General features: G+C 36.9%; 1 protein-coding gene across 1 annotated transcript; it reads right to left on the bottom strand.

The window, feature by feature from the left end:
• Nucleotides 1-900: 900 nt before the first annotated feature.
• LOC142519691 (uncharacterized) lies at nucleotides 901-2,291 on the bottom strand. Its single transcript, XM_075622722.1, has 5 exons — nucleotides 2,019-2,291; nucleotides 1,554-1,918; nucleotides 1,326-1,440; nucleotides 1,053-1,181; nucleotides 901-987 (listed from the first exon to the last, which is right to left on the bottom strand). Exons 1-5 carry the CDS (start codon nucleotides 2,289-2,291, stop codon nucleotides 901-903), a joined length of 969 nt encoding a protein of 322 aa, XP_075478837.1.
• Between the last annotated feature and the right edge of the window lie 18,058 nt (nucleotides 2,292-20,349).

Below are 20,349 nucleotides of genomic sequence, written 5' to 3'. Positions count from 1 at the left end.
TCGTTTTTAGTTCGATTATGAGATGTTGGTCAAGTTGAGATTATTTGCATGTGTCTCATGTTAGAATTAGGTCGCAACAAGCTTGGGAACGATCAAACTCAATTGGTAAATTAAAACAGGATAATAATTATATTACGTGCATAAAAATATAAATTGTTTATTATTGAGATATATGCGATATGTCTTGTGGCCACCTTGCGCTTATGGGATTGCTTCACCCGGTGACTTACGACCGGTTTCCGATTATGTATGTGTACGGATATCCAGTCCAAGGGCTGTGATGATCACTACCGCCTAGTATACTGTGGTTTAGTCTGATCAGATGTGTATGTTATGATATGGGCCACTTGCGTAGAAACATTATCTCTACCAAAAATTACGATATGATATGTTATGATAGAGCTCTATCGAGCAAAGCTTTTACGTATGATTTTCAGATATGCACGTATTTATAATTACTCACGATACGATTTTTACGTTACGCTTTACGATACGATATTTTTACGTTGCATGCGATTTTATGATATATTTACTTGTTATTCACGATATATGCATGCTGGGTCTTTAGACTTACTAGACTTGATTGATGTAGGTACTGTCGATGCAGAGGCTGAGGGCGGGGACCAATGAGTTAGCTCGGATCAACGGTAGTACGACCCGAGGACAACACGTTTAATTATTCAGTTTTATGTTCAAACTCTTGTTATAACTTTTATATATTTTAAGTTCTTGTTTAAAACATTATTCAGTTTCCGCTGCTATGTTTATGTTAAACCGTTGAGTTATTTATGAAAGTTTTTAAACGTTGCAAGTTTATTTATTTAAAGAGAAAATTTTTAATAATTCCGTAAAATTATGAATACAAGATACGGGCACTCACATGGAAGCTCATAGCCTCATTCAAACACTCAAAGCTTCTCTGATCTGATTCAAGTAACCCCTTTTGCTGTTCTGCTTCTTTGAATGTGAAACAAATATTTCCATTAACTGTTAACAAATAGTTAAAAGAAGTAGGTCCTCTTACATGATTGAGCAATAATCTTAAATAATACCTTTCTTTTTCTGTAGAATTTGCACCATTTATACGCCCAATAACCTTTACTTTTTCCTTTCATACCAACACTTGTTTCTTTTGTCCCATACATAATGTTGTAGGAATTCGGCATATAAATAAGATATTGCTTTAGAATTTATTGAGCAAATATGAAAAATTCAGTTAGCAACGTCTTTGAGGTCAATTTGTGTTGCATGACATTTTCCAAATTTTGATTCCTCCAAAATGTGATGCATTGTTTGTTAGGCAAGTGTAATGCCAAACTTATTACAGCCGGGGATATCTCGTTTAAATCAAATTCAAATATTCTCCACAGTGCTTCTTGTGCTGAGACCCACCTTGCATCTTGAAAGTTCTTAATCTCATCCACAACAGTATCACTATTGCTGGAGGCAATATGCGCAACAACTTTATCATGTCCTTTATATATATATTTTTGTAAAGATATTTGACAGCCGTCAATCCAGAGCATACTTCGACATTAACTTGACAATCATACCTTAACAGAAGGTTACAATTGTGAGGAACAACACATTGATTGTTTAGCTTTGCCTTTCGTGTATCAACTATTTGCCCATAATTTCTTCTTCTATAAATTGGATAACCATCTTTTCCTTGTGTTGTACTTTGACAAAACTGGCGTGGATAGTTGCTTTTACAACGCCCAACAATCATACAAGAATTCTTTTTATTTAAATCCCCACAAGGACCAAGCATCATATGCTTCACAACAAAATTATGAAGGTTGGGATTTTTGTCTTTGTTTGGTAATTCTTCTGATACATAGTAATCAAAATTTTCAGGACCATTGATTTTAGAATCTTGCCTCAAAATAATCAACATGTGCATATGAGGCATCCCCCTCTTTTGAAATTTCATCCACATAAACAAAAGCAGCAAACACTCCGAATATTGACTTGGTAATTATTTGATTTTTTAAATCTTGTAACTTAGCTCGAAATACCCTGGTAGGTAAATCAGGTCGATCATGAGGTTGTTGACCTTCTTTCAAATTATCTGTTATCTCTTTCCATTCTGGATTACAAGCCATTGTAATGAAAAGATCAAGTTTTCCAAACTTTCTTACTAATGCCATTGCATCAAGATATCTACGACGCATATCCCTTGATCCTCCGATAAATGATGGTGGAAGAACTATTCTTCTTCCAATTTCATTTCCTTTTGTTTCTCCATTTATAATGCTGTCAATGATACCTTGATAATGTTCTAACCTCATTTTGGCTTAGTTCCTTCTAAAGTAATCCAATCTAGTTGTTTCAAGTTTAATCTACATATCAACTGCATATTGTTGCAACAATCTTCCAGCATATAAAAGCATCGATGGCATGTTATCTCTTATTTGAAATTTGTAACAATAGTACTCTCAGTTAGAAACTATCTTCTGCTTGTCTTTGTTGATTACTATGATAATATATTAAAAAGAGAAAAAGTACGCATTCAGAATATGACATTTTTTAAAATTTACAAATAAATATTATATAATACAAATAAAACCATGCATTAAATTATAAAAATTAGAGAAATATTATATAGTGAATTGGTAAAAGTTCTAACAATGTATTAAATTAAATAAAAAATAATGATTAATTCTATTATTCTGACTATTGCATCCATGAATTACAATGTCTCTATCATATGGTATATTGGCATTATTTCTTTCGATCCAAATGGCAGCAACTTCATCAGCTGTAGGTGTATTGAAACATCGTTGATCCACAACAGCATTTTTACATGGATGCAATACACCTAATGTTCTGTTCTTGAAAGTTGATGAACTTGAGGTAATGTTATACTTTTCATTGCTATTTTGAGGCAATTTAGAATAAAATTGAGTATCCAAAAACACAATTAGATAGCCATGTACAAACTTTCGATTTAATTGAAGTAATCTGTCATTGGTTTGGTCATATCGATTTCAACAAGTTGTAATTGCATTTTGAGCATCCATCGTCATTGGGTTGCTAATTTGATACAAATTTCGTTAGGCTGTGGCAAAGAAATTCCAAATGTAGGCGATGACGACATTTTTGTTCTTCAAATAATGGAAGGAAGTGGATAGGCTCGTGGGAGCAAAGAAGGAAGAGTTGATGGCAACAATTAACAAGCATAGCTCCACCACCAGTACGGCTTGAGGGAGTCTCGCATCAACGTGTCATCCCATGAATGTTCATCATACAAACCAAACTAACAATACTAAGCAAGAAAACAAGATTCCTCGGATTGGAAAAAAGATGCAACATGTTAAGGGAGCAAAGCCATACCACTGAAAAGCAAAAGAAACCGATACGTGCTCCATTGTGGTTAACTTCACAAAGTTTTGAAACAATATACTGCACAACATTCCTACCCCACATAGTATGATTTTTTTCTCCTCCACAGGAAAACAGAGATAAACAAATTCAACAATCGGTCTTTCCAGGAAGTTTTGCACAAAAACAGGGTGACTGTGGGGACCCGGACGCTAATCATATTCTTAGTCATCATTGGGACAATTTAATCAATTATAATAAACAGGGTCTAATTTTTTTTTTAAAATACAGTATTAAATGCGGAACGTAATGGAATACATTCTAGTATACATGTCAGTATTAAAGTACAAGTCTTGTACTATATACAATCATTCAAACTAAGGTTTAACAACTAAATATCAAGTGTCCAAACCCTATCTCTAATCAAGTCCGTAGTCTCCACTCTAATCACGATCTCTCTTTATCTCCTCGACCCCGATCATGTCCCACCTGTTGCCATGCACACATACAAACACGACAACAGCCGGATAATTCCGGTGAGAATATAATCCCAGTATAAATCAATGAACATGCAATCATATAATCAATATAAAGCATGAAACAGATATCAGATATATATATCAAGTCTGAAACATAATTAATATCAAACTATCAATTATCCTCGTGACTCCACGACTCAGACTAGACTCAATCCTAGTCTAGAGATCCCGGTTTCCAGACGTTGGTATTTCTATATCGACCAACAGTAATAGAAGAAACTCCGCTTCTATCCACGTCGATATAACCAAACATCCGGTGTCCTGACCTATCCGTCACAGACTGTGGCACTATCGCCAATACACTATCTTGTGACATCGTGCAATGTGCCCGTGGCGATCCCACCACTATCAGGCACTTCTGTCACAAGATCACTCGTCTAATACTCATCTAATACATGCTCCTATAAATCAATAGAACAGCATAAAAAATCAAATCAATGCATATAACAACAATAAGTATGTGATTTAGGGAAACTCAAGTATATCCTACTTGAGTCGATCTCCCAATACCACATTGACTTATACCTTTCTTTTATTTAAATTCTGATGTCGTTCCTGTCTGGAATTCAAAGTCTATCAACCCTCGATCTAGCAATGACAATATCAATAGTACCATATCAATATACTACTCCAATCAATACCAACTCTGATCAATCTGGATTTAATTCAAAATCAAATGCATAACGGAACAATCTGAATATCCCCGTCAATACAATCTCAACATATATTAATTACAAATCATAACTCATGTCCAATACCATCTGTAATCAATCCGTAATTCAAATATGTTCAATTCTCAATCAATATGATCAAAAAATCATAACAATTCCAAAATCAACTTGTTCTTCGATCTGACTTCGATTCTACGATGTCTACTATTCCAAGAACACATAATAATGATCAAATAATAATTTCTCCAATATCATAATTTCAAATGATAACATAACTCAATAAAACTTACGTCCTGTTGTAGCTCGTGTCTAGAGGAGCACGGTACTGTGCCCGGATTTAAATTCTTATAACTGGATCTTGAAAAATCAATTTCCAAAGCTCCAAAATTACTTGAAGACTCTCCAGAGAATTGTCTCGTTTTCTTCTTGAAGAAGGACATGAAAATGTAAATGTATATACCAAGTTACATGGTGGTGACAAGTGTCCCATTCAATTTTCCATATTTGCACTTTAGTCCCTCAATTTTTCAATATTTGCAATTTGGTCCTCAAAACTCTTTTTAATTCCATTTCAATCCTAATTAATTACAAAAATCGTGGAATTTAATTCATCATTCCAAAATTCGTAAATTAATAATCTCGTATTAAAATGATATAATCTCGGGCCTTACAATTCTCCCCCTATGAGACATGATTTCGTCCTCGAAATCACAGGCAATCAAATCGTATCAAATGCAATAATCAGACAGAATTAATGGAAACTAAAAATAGAAGACTCACATCAGTGAAATAGCGCTGGGAACTCCTGCCTCATATCTAATTCAGTCTCCCAAGTAGCTTCTTCAGTTCCATGACGAGTCCATTGCACTTTCACAAGAGGAATAATCTTTGTTCTGAGTTTCTTTTCTTTACGATCAATAATCTGTATCGGTTTCTCAATATAACTCAGACTTTCATAAAGTTCGGCCTCATCTGGCTGAATAATGTGAGAATCATCAGGGAGATACTTCCGCAACATAGATACATGCAACACATCATGTATTCAAGACAAAGAAGGCGGAAGGGCAAGTCGATAGGCACGATCTCCTATCTTCTCAAGCATCTCATACGGCCCAACGTATCGTGGAGATAACTTTCCTGTCTTGCCAAATCGGACAACTCCTTTGAAAGGTGAAATCTTCATAAATACTCGGTCTCCAACCTCAAATACCAACGGTCTGCGTCGAAGGTTGGCATATTTGGCCTGTCTGTCCTGAGCTGTCTTCATTTTCTTCTGAATCAGCTTTACTTTCTAAGTCATATCTCTGATCATGTCAGGTCTAATCTTAGGAACCTCAGAGATATCATCCCAATACAGAGGGGATCGACATTTCTTTCCGTACAACGCCTCGAAAGGAGCCATCTCAATACTCGTCTGATAGCTATTGTTGTACGAAAACTCGCAAAGTGGCAATACCTCCTGCCATCCAGTGCTAAAATCAAGCACTACTGCTCTCAGCATATCTTCCAATGTCTTGATATTCCGCTCTGACTGTCCGTCGGTCTGTGGATGATATGCGGTACTCAGATATAACTTCGTACCAAGAGCCTGCTGTAAACTCTGCCAGAAGTGCGAAGTGAACCGAGGATCACGGTCCGATACAATCGACTTCGGCACTCCGTGCAATCTGACCACCTCTCTAACATAAATCTCAGCCATCTGGTCATACCTGTATGTCATCTGGTACGGAATAAAACATGCTGATTTTGTCAATCTATCAATCACGACCCAAATCGCATCACCACCTCGGGAGGATCTCGGTAACTGCGTCACAAAATCCATGGAAATGTGATCCCATTTCCATTCAGGAATTGATAAACTGTGTAGTAGACCTCATGGTTTCTTTCTTTCAGCCTTTACCTGTAGGCAATTCAGACATTTTGACACAAATTCAGTGACATCAGATTTCATTTGCTTCCACCAAAACTGTGTCTTCAAGTCATTATACATCTTTCTGCCACCAGGATGGATACTGAATCGACTGCTGTGCGCTTCAGTCAATATCTGCTGTCTCAACTCTGGAACATTCGGCACAACAATACGATTATTCACATACAGTACATCCTCACGTACCTGAAACTCTGATTGATGACCTGATCTGACCTTCTCAATCGATTTCTGAACTTTCTGATCAACTTTCTGAGCCGCTTTAATCTTCAAAATCCGCTCTGGTTCCGCTTGAATAGCATATAATCTCAATGGTCTACAACATGTCTCAAATACCAATCCAGACAAACAGCAGTCTTCAATCAAATTTGAAACACCTATTGTCGATAAGGATAAAGCACATACCTTTCGACTCAATGCATCCGCTGCTGCATTGGACTTCCCTGGATAGTATTTGATTTCACAATCGAAGTCTTTAAGCAAATCAAGCCATCTTCGTTGTCTCATATTCAACTCTGACTATGAAAAGAGATATTTCAAGCTTTTATGATCAGAATAGATTTCAAACTTCTCACCGTAAAGGTAGTGTCGCCATATCTTCAAAGCAAAGACGATGGCAGCCAATTCAAGATCATGAATTGGGTAACGAGTTTCATGTGGCTTCAGCTGTCTCGAGGCATAAGCAATAACATGCCCTCGCTGCATCAGTATACCACCCAATTCTCGATGAGATGCATCACAATAAACCACAAAATCACCTGTACCTGATGGAATCGTCAAGATCGGTGCACTGGTCAGTCTTTTCTTTAATTCAAGAAAACTGGTCTCACATTCCTCAGACCAAACAAATGGAGCATTCTTCTGAGTCAACTGTGTAATCGGTTTGGCAATACTAGAAAAATCTTTGATGAATCGACGATAATATCCTGCCAAACCCATAAAACTACGAATCTCTGGCACTGATGTCGGTCTCGTCCAAGAAATCCAAGCCTCAACCTTGCTGGGATCAACTGATATACCATCTCCGGATATGATATGACCCAGAAATACTACCTGTCTCAACCAGAACTCACATTTTGACAGTTTAGGATACAATTTCTCAGTTCTCAGAATTTTCAACACAGTTCTTAAATGTTCTGCATGCTCAATCATATTCTTCGAATAAATCAAAATATCATCAATAAAAATAATCACGAAATCATCGAGATATTTTTGAAATACACGGTTCATCAGACCCATAAACACAGCTGGCGCGTTGGTCAAACCAAACGGCATGACAATAAACTCATAGTGTCCATACCTGGTTCTGAACGCTGTCTTCGAGATATCAGAATCCCTGACTCTCAGCTGATGATATCCAGATCTCAGATCGATCTTGGAATAAATAGAAGAACCCTGCAACTGGTCAAAAAAATCATCTATACGGGGCAATGGATATTTATTCTTTACCGTTGCTTTGTTCAGTTGCCGGTAATCAATGCAGAGTCTCATTGAACCGTCTTTCTTCCTCACAAACAACACGGGAGCACCCCAAGGAGATACACTCGGTCGGATGTATCCCTTGGCCAATAAATCCTCCAACTGATCCTTCAACTCTTTCAGTTCAATCGGTGCTATTCTGTACGGAGCTCTAGAAATCGGAACTGTACCTGGCATCAACTCAATGCTGAAGTCTATCTCTCGAATCAGAGGCAATCCAGGAATCTCGTTTGGGAAGACATCAGCAAACTCACACACCACTGGCAAGTCCGCCAATGATGGACTCGACTTCAGTAAATCAACTGAATATACGAGGAATCCTTCCGCTCCTTTCTGCAATAATCGAGTCATAGTTAATACGGATATCAAAGTAATTCTGGCTCGAGAACCCTTACCGTAAAATTTCCACTCCTCAGCCAACTCAGGTCTAAATCTCACAATCTTGTGGAAACAATTAACTGTAGCTCTGTACTTGGTCAACATATCAATTCCGATAATACAGTCAAAATCAGACAACCCAAGCACAATAAAGTCTAACTCAACCTCATGCCCGTCATATCGTAGTATACAAGATCTAACAGAAGTCACTGATACAAGACCTTTCCCCAAAGGAGAAGAAACAGATACTACAGTAGATAGGGACTCAACAGGTAATGCATGCATCAATGCAAATCTCTCAGAAATAAATGTATGTGATGCACCAGTATCAATCAATACATATGCAGGATAACCAGAAATAAAACAGTTACCTGCAACAATATCATCTGGTGCCTCCTGTGCCTGCTCCTCAGTCAAAGCAAAAACTCTGGCCTGCTGTCTCGGAGGCTGGCTCACTGTCTGGCTTCCTCCTGGCCTCTGCGGTGACTGTGTAGATGGTGCTGGCTGAAAAGAATGAACAGCAGATGGTCGTCTCCCTGTCTGAGCCACTGATCCAGATGACTCTGCTGCCTGGGATCCCTGGGCACCTCTCTAGGGACATACTCTCGCGAAATGTCCTTGCTGCCTACAAATACGACAAGTGCCAAACACTCCTCGGCACTGCTCGGTGGAATGTTTCCCTCCACAAGTGCTACAATAAGGTCCTGTATAGCTCTGGCTCTGGGCAGTCTGTCGTGAGCCACTAGAACTAGAAGAACTACTGCCAGACTTCTTAAACTGTCTTCCTCTGGCTTTCAGATATTCCTTCTTTCCACCACTGCTGCTACCACTCTCGAATCTGGGAGGGGTTTGCTGTGGTATCGGTGCTGGGGCAACATATGAAGCTCCTCTCTGTCTCATCAGACCCGCTTCTGCTCCCTTTGCTCTGTTCATGGCGTCAGAAAAGTTGTTTGGTCGCCCAGTGTTCACCAATGTAAATATCTCCGGATTCAAGCCATTGATGAACTGATCAGTCACCGCTTCTTCATTCTCGGCCACATGTGGAGCAAATCTCAGTAATGTAGAGAATTTGGACACATAATCCTCAATATTCAGCTGTCCCTGTCTCAAATTCGCAAACTCGGCCCCCTTGTCCTTCCTGTATGAAACTGGAAAGAACCGCTGATAAAATTCGGTCTTAAACACATTCCAGGTAATAGTCGTACCTCTATGCTCCAAGGCCCTCTTGGTCGTAATCCACCAGTTCTTTGCCACATCATTCAACCGGTGCCCTATCAGTTTCACTCTCCGCTCATCAGTCTAATCCAAGGACTCAAACAGCATCTCAATGTCATCCAGCCAACTCTCACAATCCACTGCTGTCTCAGTACCCTTCAGTGTAGGTGGATGAAACGACTGAAATCGCTTTAGCAATGTCTCCATCGGTGTTGCTGTCACATCCATTGGAGGATTCGAAGTACTACCCTGTTCCGGTACTCTTGGGAGAGGCATATCTGATTATCAAAAAGGTTAGCAATCACAATTGACAAATCTGTTTCAGTCCCTTTCTGATTGTCTTACTGCTGATTAGAATCGGTGCTGATTCATTCTCAATAAAACATATTACCATATCAAATCAGATAAATCAAGTAACATGTATTAAAGCAGTAAATCAAGCTAGCAATCAAAACCAGAAAAGAAAACTCAATCTACCCCGCTCACTAGCTTCTATCTCAATCTGAAGGATCTATCAGCTCTGATACCACTTGTTGTGGGGACCCAGACGCTAATCATATTCTTAGTCATCATTGGGACAATTTAATCAATTATAATAAACAGGGTCTAATTTTTTTTTAAATACAGTATTAAATGCGGAACGTAATGGAATACATTCTAGTATACATGTCAGTATTAAAGTACAAGTCTTGTACTATATACAATCATTCAAACTAAGGTTTAACAACTAAATATCAAGTGTCCAAACCCTATCTCTAATCAAGTCCGTAGTCTCCACTCTAATCACGATCTCTCTTTATCTCCTCGACCCCGATCATGTCCCACCTGTTGCCATGCACACATACAAACACGACAACAGCCGGATAATTCCGGTGAGAATATAATCCCAGTATAAATCAATGAACATGCAATCATATAATCAATATAAAGCATGAAACAGATATCAGATATATATCAAGTCTGAAACATAATTAATATCAAACTATCAATTATCCTCGTGACTCCACGACTCAGACTAGACTCAATCCTAGTCTAGGGATCCCGGTTTCCAGACGTTGGTATTTCTATATCGACCAACAGTAATAGAAGAAACTCCGCTTCTATCCACGTCGATATAACCAAACATCCGGTGTCCTGACCTATCCGTCACAGACTGTGGCACTATCGCCAATACACTATCTTGTGACATCGTGCAATGTGCCCGTGGCGATCCCACCACTATCAGGCACTTCTGTCACAAGATCACTCGTCTAATACTCATCTAATACATGCTCCTATAAATCAATAGAACAACATATAAAATCAAATCAATGCATATAACAACAATAAGTATGTGATTTAGGGAAACTCAAGTATATCCTACTTGAGTCGATCTCCCAATACCACATTGACTTATACCTTTCTTTTATTTAAATTCTAATGTCGTTCCTGTCTGGAATTCAAAGTCTGTCAACCCTCGATCTGGCAATGACAATATCAATAGTACCATATCAATATACTACTCCAATCAATACCAACTCTGATCAATCTGGATTTAATTCAAAATCAACTGCATAACGGAACAATCTGAATATCCCCGTCAATACAATCTCAACATATATTAATTACAAATCATAACTCATGTCCAATACCATCTATAATCAATCCGTAATTCAAATCTGTTCAATTCTCAATCAATATGATTAGAAAATCATAACAATTCCAAAATCAACTTGTTCTTCGATCTGACTTCGATTCTACGATGTCTAGTATTCCAAGAACACATAATAATGATCAAATAATAATTTATCCAATATCATAATTTCAAATGATAACAGAACTCAATAAAACTTTCGTCCTGTTGTAGCTCGTGTCTAGAGGAGCACGGTACTGTGCCCGGATTCAAATTCTGATAACTGGATCTTGAAAAATCAATTTCCAAAGCTCCAAAATAACTTGAAGATTCTCCAGAGAATTGTCTCGTTTTCTTCTTGTAGAAGGACATGAAAATGTAAATGTATATACCAAGTTGCATGGTGGTGACAAGTGTCCCACTCAATTTTCCATATTTACAATTTAGTCCCTCAATTCTTTACTATTTGCAATTTGGTCCTCAAAACTCTTTTTAATTCCATTTCAATCCTAATTAATTACAAAAATCGTGGAATTTAATTCATCATTCCAAAATTCATAAATTAAATAATCTCGGATTAAAATGATATAATCTCGGGCCTTACAATTCTAACATCAAGAAAATCGAAATAACCCCCTCAACAATTGGTACGTACCAAAAGTCGAGCTAAATTGAGAAGTTAAAAACTCACTCACCGACAGCCTGTGAAACTCAAGCTAGGAAAAGATTTCAAACTCCAAATGCCTTGAAAAGTCAAGTCCAAGCAACGGCGGAGGCCCGGTCCGGTGGATGACGGTGGAAGAACGACCGGCAGAAAATAGGTCGTCGGCAAGTTGCGAAATACCCCTCAATATCGACATCAATAGAAAGATTATGACTAGATTTTTTTGATATATGTATTTATTTCTAAGTTTTGACGACGTACGGCGACAAACCGGCGGCTAGCGGCAAAGGATTTAGATTTGTATCGAGAGGAAATTTTAACGGGGAAGGAAACTTTTATTGGGGAGAGAGAGTGGAGATAATAATAAGAGAGAAAAATGAATTTTTTAAAATTACAAAAAAAACTATTTCAATAAAATTTAATTTTTATTTTCAACAAATATGTAGATTTTTGTGAGAAAAAATATTGAATTTATTTCAAACAAATTTAATTTTTATTTTCAACAAATTTGTAGATTTTTGTGAAAAAAAATATTTTCACTTTATCTATAATTATATAAAAATATAATAATAATGATCAAAGTATTTTGGTATTTTTAGGGAGAAATATGTTAACTTTAGATATAATAATAAAAAGCAAAATATTTTAATATTTCAATCAAACTTGATTTTTATTTTCAACAAACATGTAGAATTTCGTTGGAAAAAATATGTTCACTTTATCTATAACTAAATAAAAAATAATAATAATAAAAATCAAAGTATCCATAGAAAAAAAAAATTTCTCAAACTTGATCTTTATCCAACAAACACGTAGTTTGTCAATTTTGACCTTATCATAATAATTGATTTTACTAAAACATCTTTACTAAATTAATCAAGTGTGTACAAAATAAGAACAAAGTTGAAAATACACAATGGAAAACTTTGACCTTGATTCACACAGCTTTCCGGTGTCCAAGGCTCCCTCAATAATATGAGCCGAGCACTGAGCATGGATAGCGTTCATCATGCATCCATTGTCGATAGAAGACATGAAAATTATAAACACCTTTATAATTCCCCTTTTTTTGGTTGATAATAATTTTGAATCTTATTCGAAATGAAGGTTTTTAATTTTGAAAAGTTTCATCATTAATTAAAAGCTCGCCATGTTTGATCTTATGTTTGCCGGATTCATGCAACATAGTTATTATAATAATAATAACGTTCATACTAATTATTTATAATATATAATGCATATATTATAAACAGTAAACTAAAAAGGATGATCAATCGCCCCAAACACTAATGACCCGTGTGAGCCAAACACGGGTCTAAGTCCAATCCTTAGGGAATGCATGAGATGCAAATGCATAATTACATAAGCTTCCAATATTTACATGTCTTCGATCTTCATAATCATCAAGATCCACCATCTTCCAATCTTATTCTTCTGTTATACTAATATTTACAAATAAATATTCACGGCAAATAGGGATACATCTAATGGGGTAGGAACATGCTATAAACTAAGCTCACTTATAAATTGATAATTATTACAATCATTCAACACAAAATATCCTAACATACACCTAGCAAATTGGGCTTGGGCTTTTGGTCATCCTTCACGCATAATATCATATACAATAAACCATGGATTAATTATCACAATAATCAATTGATTCAATATTATATATATTGATCCAATCACTAACCGCGTCGATAATAAATAAAATCAACAAAGTAATCAAACTCATTTGTTTACTTTCTAATTAATTTATTTATAACCGAATTTATTGTAAATCACCATTTACAATAAATAATTAAAGTTCAACTTCAATTATTTATTTTATAAGAAAATATATAAAAAATTTGTAGATTTAAATTTAAGGGCCAAAAAGGACATTTTTCACCAAAAATATTTTGGCTCATTTAAATTTCACAAAATATGTTAACCATGTAATAACCCAACAACACAAGGCCCACGACACTTTGATATTCCAAAACACTTTGGAACCCTAGTCTTTATCGTCGTTGTCGGGGCTCCGCCAACGGATTCCGACCAACACACAATTTTTTTTATTAAAATGAGGGGGGTTCGGGCAGCCCCATGGGACTGCCCTCATGTTGCTGCCCGAAATCAGCCCAAAAAATGGCCTATATTTGTTGTGTTTAATTATCTCATACGGTTAGAAATAGTCATCAATATAATATCATGCATTTGCTACACAAAATAGTAACCTTAGCTGTCAGGCCCGAGAAATTTATCCTGTTAATCTGAAATGATTTGGTAAATAATTGATATGATTATAAACGGAATGGATTAGACCGAAAAGACGGAAGAAAACACGGAATATGTGCGAGGACAGAACACCTCGCGCATATGCGCGACAAGGAGCCGCGCATATGCGCGTGGGTGGCAGAAGACCTCGCGCATATGCACGAGCTGTGCGGGAAGCCAAAGGGAAGTCCAGAGAAGTTGGCGCATATGCGCCGATTGGGGCGCGCATATGCGCGAGTGCTGAATGCGGAGACAGTAGGTCTCGCGCATATGCGCCCATACATGTCGCGCATATGCACCAACTCTTCTGTACTTCCCCCTTGGCTTCTCGTATGGCTCGCGCATATGCGCGCACAATTCTCGCGCATATGCGCGAGGTCTTCTGCCACTCACGCGCATATGCGCGGATCCTCGCCGCGCATATGCGCGCACACTTCTCGCGCATATGCGCGAGATCTTCTGCCACTCACGCGCATATGCGCGGATCCTCGCCGCGCATATGCGCGAGGTGTTCTGTCCTCGCACATATTCCGTTTTTTCCTTCGTCTTTTATCGACACCGGCTACAACAGGACGTAAGTTTCTTAAGTTTTTGATATGATTTGAAATTTTGATACTGCCAAAATCAGATACAAGTGATATATGTTGTTCTTACGATATCAGACATTGTATAATTGAAGTCAGATCGAAGAACGGGCTGTGTATGCAATTGTTAAGATTTTCTGAAGTAATATGATCGAGATTGTACAGATTTGATATCATGACCTGTTCTTATTGAAGATTATGATTCCTATTAATATCGATTATGAGTTATGGTATTATTTCTGTGATGTTGAGATTGACTGGGCGATCAAGACTGTATTATTGTGCAATCAAAACATCAGTAGATTTATTGTGATCAGATTCAGTATTGATTGAGATTGTATCATGATATCGTTGATATGGATCAGATTATGTGTGATTTGAATATTGATCAGAACAGGGTTTGAATAGAGTTATACATTGATACAGTATATTCGATATTGTCATTTCAAATTTGATATGGACAGATTTGACTTCGAGACTTCGACTTCGTCAGACCAAGAAGAGAAAGGTATAAATTGATGTTGATGCGGGATTTCACAACTCGAGTTGGATTCGACTTGAGTTTCCCAAAATCACATACTTTATGTTATTGCATTGTTATTTGCAATTGAATATGATTGATATCTTTGGTCTATGGATTTATAGACAATGTATGTGTTGAGTCATAGGAGGATGTGCCTAGTCATACACATTTGATCTTGTGACAGTAGTGCCGGATAGTGATGGAATCGTCACTGGCACATTGCACATTGTCACAGGATAGGATATTGGTGAAAATGCCAAAGTCTGTGACGATTAGGTCAAGACACCGGACCTTCGGCTATATCGGAGTGGATAGAATTGGAATTTCTTCTATTACTGGTGTTCGATATGGAAAGAGCCAAAGTCCGTGAATAAGAACATACTACCACCCCGATCGGGAGTGTATGTGGGTTTATGTTCTTATTCCGATCGGGATCCCTAGATTAGAATTGAGTCGAGTCTGAATCTGAGAATCACGGAGAGTGATATATTGCTTGATATGGAATTATGTTCCTGATGATGGTATATGTTTAGAATATAATTTATTCTTGATATTGATTCATGTTTAGGATTATAATACATGTGATGAATATTTGATTCATGTTCTGATTTTGATACATGTTATGAATGTTTAATTCATGCTTTTATATTGTTTATATGAAAGGCATGTATACATGATTTATACTGGGAATATAATTCTCACCGGAGTTATCCGGCTGTTGTCTTGTTTGTATGTGTGCATGACAACAGGTGAGACAGGATCAGGGTCAAGACAAGAAGAGAGAGAGGTCATGATTAGAGTGGAGACTACGGACTTGGATTAACGATAGGGTTTGAACACTTGATAATTAGTTGTTAAACCTTATTTTTTATTGAATGTAGATTGTACAGGACTTGTACTTTATTTTATACGAATAGGTATATTAGTTCATTCCATTACGTTCCGCATTTAAAGAAATTTTTTTTTATGACCCAAATTACTTGATTAGTAAATTGATCCTAATGATGATTAAGAATTGATTAGCGTCCGGGTCCCCACAACAGGTGGTATCAGAGATATGAAAAAAGAAATTGAAACTTATTCGGAAGAAAATAAAGACAGCTCAGAATAAATAGACTGAATATGTCAATGTCGGATGATGACTGTTGATATTTGAAGTTGAGGACTGAATATAACCCTGATTGAAAATTATCAGATTGATAGGAGATAATAGTATTGATTTGTTATAAGTTGTTAATTGGTATATACGGATGTTGTATAGCCAGTATTGTAAGATTGATTCTGTCATCAGTTATTCGAATGGTATTATGAGATTATACTTCTTGAAGCATTATTCCAGATTGAAATCAGAATCAGCAGAAGAAAGATGATTCAGGATAAAACTATTCCGTTGTTGAAAGTTCAAAGGAATGGGTAGGATATTGAAGAAGCTATTTGCTGAATGGAATCTGAGATGAGATAAAGATTCTGGAAGTAGTTCATTAAAGTGAGTTTTCTGATTAACTTCCGGTATACATTTCTTCCGGGCTGATATGATTACATGTGATATGATCTCATTGCCTATGATTTCGAGGACGAAATCGAATCTTAGGGGGGGAGAAATGTAAGGCCCGAGAAATTTATCCTGTTAATCTGAAATGATTTGGTAAATAATTGATATGATTATAGATGGAATGGATTAGACCGAAAAGACAGAAGAAAACACGGAATATGTGCGAGGACAGAACACCTTGCGCATATGCGCGACAAGGAGCCGCGCATATGCGCGTGGGTGGCAGAAGACCTCGCGCATATGCGCGAGAAAATATTGCGCATATGCGCGAGCTGTGCGGGAAGCCAAAGGGAAGTTCAGAGAAGTTGGCGCATATGCGCCGATTGGGACGCGCATATGCGCGAGTGCTGAATGCGGAGACAGTATGTCTCGCGCATATGCGCGGAGGTGAGGCGCGCATATGCGCGAGCTGCCGAGACACAAGCGCCGAGACTCGAAGGTCTCGCGCATATGCGCCGACGGTGGTCTCGCATATGCGCGAGACGTGTTGCGTGAAGAAGTGGCCATTTGTCCCTTGAACATGCAGGATATATATATACATATGAACATTTCATTTCTTCAGAAGGCAAGAAGAAAGAAACGGTGGCTTCTGAGGAAAGTTCAAAATTCGTGATAATAGATTCAATTCACGCAAGATTCGGCCATCTGAATTTTAATCTGATTTCAGTACCGAGTTCCTATCGACACCGGCTACAACGGGACGTAAGTTTCTTATGCTTTTGATATGATTTGAAATTATGATACAGCCAAAATCAGATACAAGTTATATATGTTGTTCTTACGATATCAGACATTGTATAATTGAAGTCGGATCGAAGAACGGGCTGTGTATGCAATTGTTTAGATTTTCTGAAGTAATATGATCGAGATTGTACAGATTTGATATCATGACCTGTTCTTATTGAAGATTATGATTCCTATTAATATCGATTATGAGTTATGGTATTATTTCGGTGATGTTGAGATTGACGGGGCGATCAAGATTGTATTATTGTGTCATCAAAACATCAGTAGATTGATTGTGATCAGATTTAGTATTGATTGAGATTGTATCATGTTTGATTTGAATATTGATCAGAACAGGGTTTGAATAGAGTTATACAATTATACAGTATATTCGATATTGTCATTTCAGATTTGATATGGACAGATTTGACTTCGAGACTTCGACTTCGTCTGACCAAGAAGAGAAAGGTATAAATTTATGTTGATGCGGGATTGCAAAACTCGAGTTGGATTCGACTTGAGTTTCCCAAAATCACATACTTTATGTTATTGCATTGTTATTTGCAATTGAATATGATTGATATCTTTGGTCTATGGATTTATAGACAATGTATGAGTTGAGTCATAGGAGGATGTGCCTAGTCATACACATTTGATCTTGTGACAGTAGTGCCGGATAGTGATGGAATCGTCACTGGCACATTGCACATTGTCACAGGATAGGATATTGGTGAAAATGCCAAAGTCTGTGACGATTAGGTCAAGACACCGGACCTTCGGCTATATCGGAGTGGATAGAATTGGAATTTCTTCTATTACTGGTGTTCGATATGGAAAGAGCCAAAGTCCGTGAATAAGAACATACTACCACCCCGATCGGGAGTGTATGTGGGTTTATGTTCTTATTCCGATCGGGATCCCTAGATTAGAAGTGAGTCGAGTCTGAGTCTGAGAATAACGATGAGTGATTCATTGCTTGATATGGAATTATGTTCCTGATGATGGTATATGTTTAGAATATAATTTATTCTTGATATTGATTCATGTTTAGGATTATAATACATGTGATGAATATTTGATTCATGTTCTGATTTTGATACATGTTATGAATGTTTAATTCATGCTTTTATATTGTTTATATGAAAGGCATGTATACATGATTTATACTGGGAATATAATTCTCACCGGAGTTATCCGGCTGTTGTTTTGTTTGTATGTGTTCATGACAACAGGTGGGACAGGATCAGGGTCAAGACAAGAAGAGAGAGAGATCATGATTAGAGTGGAGACTACGGACTTGGATTAAAGATAGGGTTGAACACTTTATAATTAGTTGTTAAACCTTAGTTTTTATTGAGTGTAGATTGTACAGGACTTGTACTTTATTTATACGAATTTGAATATTAGTTAGATTCCATTACGTTCCGCAATTAAAGAAATTTTTTTTATGACCCAAATTACTTGAATTAATAAATTGATCCTAATGATGATTAAGAATTGAATTAGCGTCCGGGTTCCCACATTAGCTCTGATACCACTTGAAAGAGGATGGGTTACGGTGCTAGGATGCGCAACGAAATTTCAAAAATAGTTTTACCATAAGAAAACCGAGCACCTCACACAATGTGGAAAATAACAAAACAAACAAATGTCATACATAGTGTGTTTAGAAATTGTACCTATCAATCACAAGGATTGATGTTTTGGCTCCAACTAAGTTGTAAATAACTTATCTCTTGATGGTAGACAATCTGCAAGGTTCCAAGAGCATTCCTTGCTCAAATGAATCCTTTCCTTCAAATTAGGTCCACCACCAACAAGGAAGATCCACTCTACACTTGCACTAGAAATGTAGAGTATTTTTCATTGAGAAGTGTATGCGTTCATCAATAAAATGAAGAAGCAAAAATTGATGAAGAATGAGGAACCAAGTTTCGGCCAAAGAAAGCTTGGAGGAGAGAAGGGAAAAGTTTCTCGGTGCTTGAAAAAGTTAAAAAGTGCAAGTGAATGTCATGCCTTGTTTATTGAAAAAGTTGTCTCCCTACTCTTCACCTCCCTTGCATGCATTTTATTTGATCTTGTAACAATTACAAAGCCCATGGACTTTTATTTAAATATCTCAAATACATTTGAGACCAATTAAACTTTGCGTGAATTTATTCAACCCTACTAGTTGAATAATTATTTTCGATTAGGCTCTACAAGACCCAATGTTATTTAATTAATTCAACACTTGAATTACTTTAATTATTTGGACTCTACTAGGTCCACTAGTGTTTAATTAATTCAAAACTTAAAATAATTTATATTAGTCCATAATAATGTTTATGAAAATCACGATTTTCAAATACATTATTTATTTGAGTCATCTTTTAATTTAGGAACACTTCCACAAATTACAAGTTACATTCCTCATAATCCTATTATAGAATTCATACTTCTATTTTTCTTTGCGCTTATAAACTCTTTTATAAGTCGTTCAACACATTGAACTATTTTTCTTCTCAACGGGATCTAGAAAGTTAGCACTTCTGTGACCCTTAATGGTTCATTGATATAACTAACAGTCCGTTCACATCTCAATGTCATTTAGGACTAAACTTATCTTGTATGAGCATAACCCAGTTGCTTCATTCTTAATTATCCACTCCTTGATAATAAGAACGTCAGAACTTAAGTCTGATAGTACCCAACAAATGATGTTAAACGCCTAACAGCATCGCTTACATGATTCCCTAGGTATCAAATGATAGTGCCTGCAAGAACCTTTCCATTATGGTTATCATACAGTACAGTCTCTTCATCTCATATATCCCGACCGATTCGACAACTATTGTTATATCGAGAGTTGTCAAAGAATCGATACTATGTGTTATGTCGTAGTTGCATCGAT

The sequence above is a fragment of the Primulina tabacum genome, chromosome 11 (assembly GCF_025594145.1).
Source record: "Primulina tabacum isolate GXHZ01 chromosome 11, ASM2559414v2, whole genome shotgun sequence".
In the NCBI taxonomy this organism is placed as follows: domain Eukaryota; kingdom Viridiplantae; phylum Streptophyta; class Magnoliopsida; order Lamiales; family Gesneriaceae; genus Primulina; species Primulina tabacum.
This window is presented reverse-complemented; position numbering and strand designations above follow the sequence as displayed.

Excerpts from the sequence above, each read along its gene's own strand:
- LOC142519691 (XM_075622722.1), bottom strand. The coding sequence starts at position 2,291 with ATGAGGTTAGAACATTATCAAGGTATCATTGACAGCATTATAAATGGA. Across the intron at positions 1,919-2,018 it reads GACCTGATTTACCTACCAGG|AGGGGGATGCCTCATATGCA; the intron begins GTATTTCGAGCT and ends AAATTTCAAAAG. Across the intron at positions 988-1,052 it reads AATTCTACAGAAAAAGAAAG|TTAATGGAAATATTTGTTTC; the intron begins GTATTATTTAAG and ends ATTTGTTAACAG.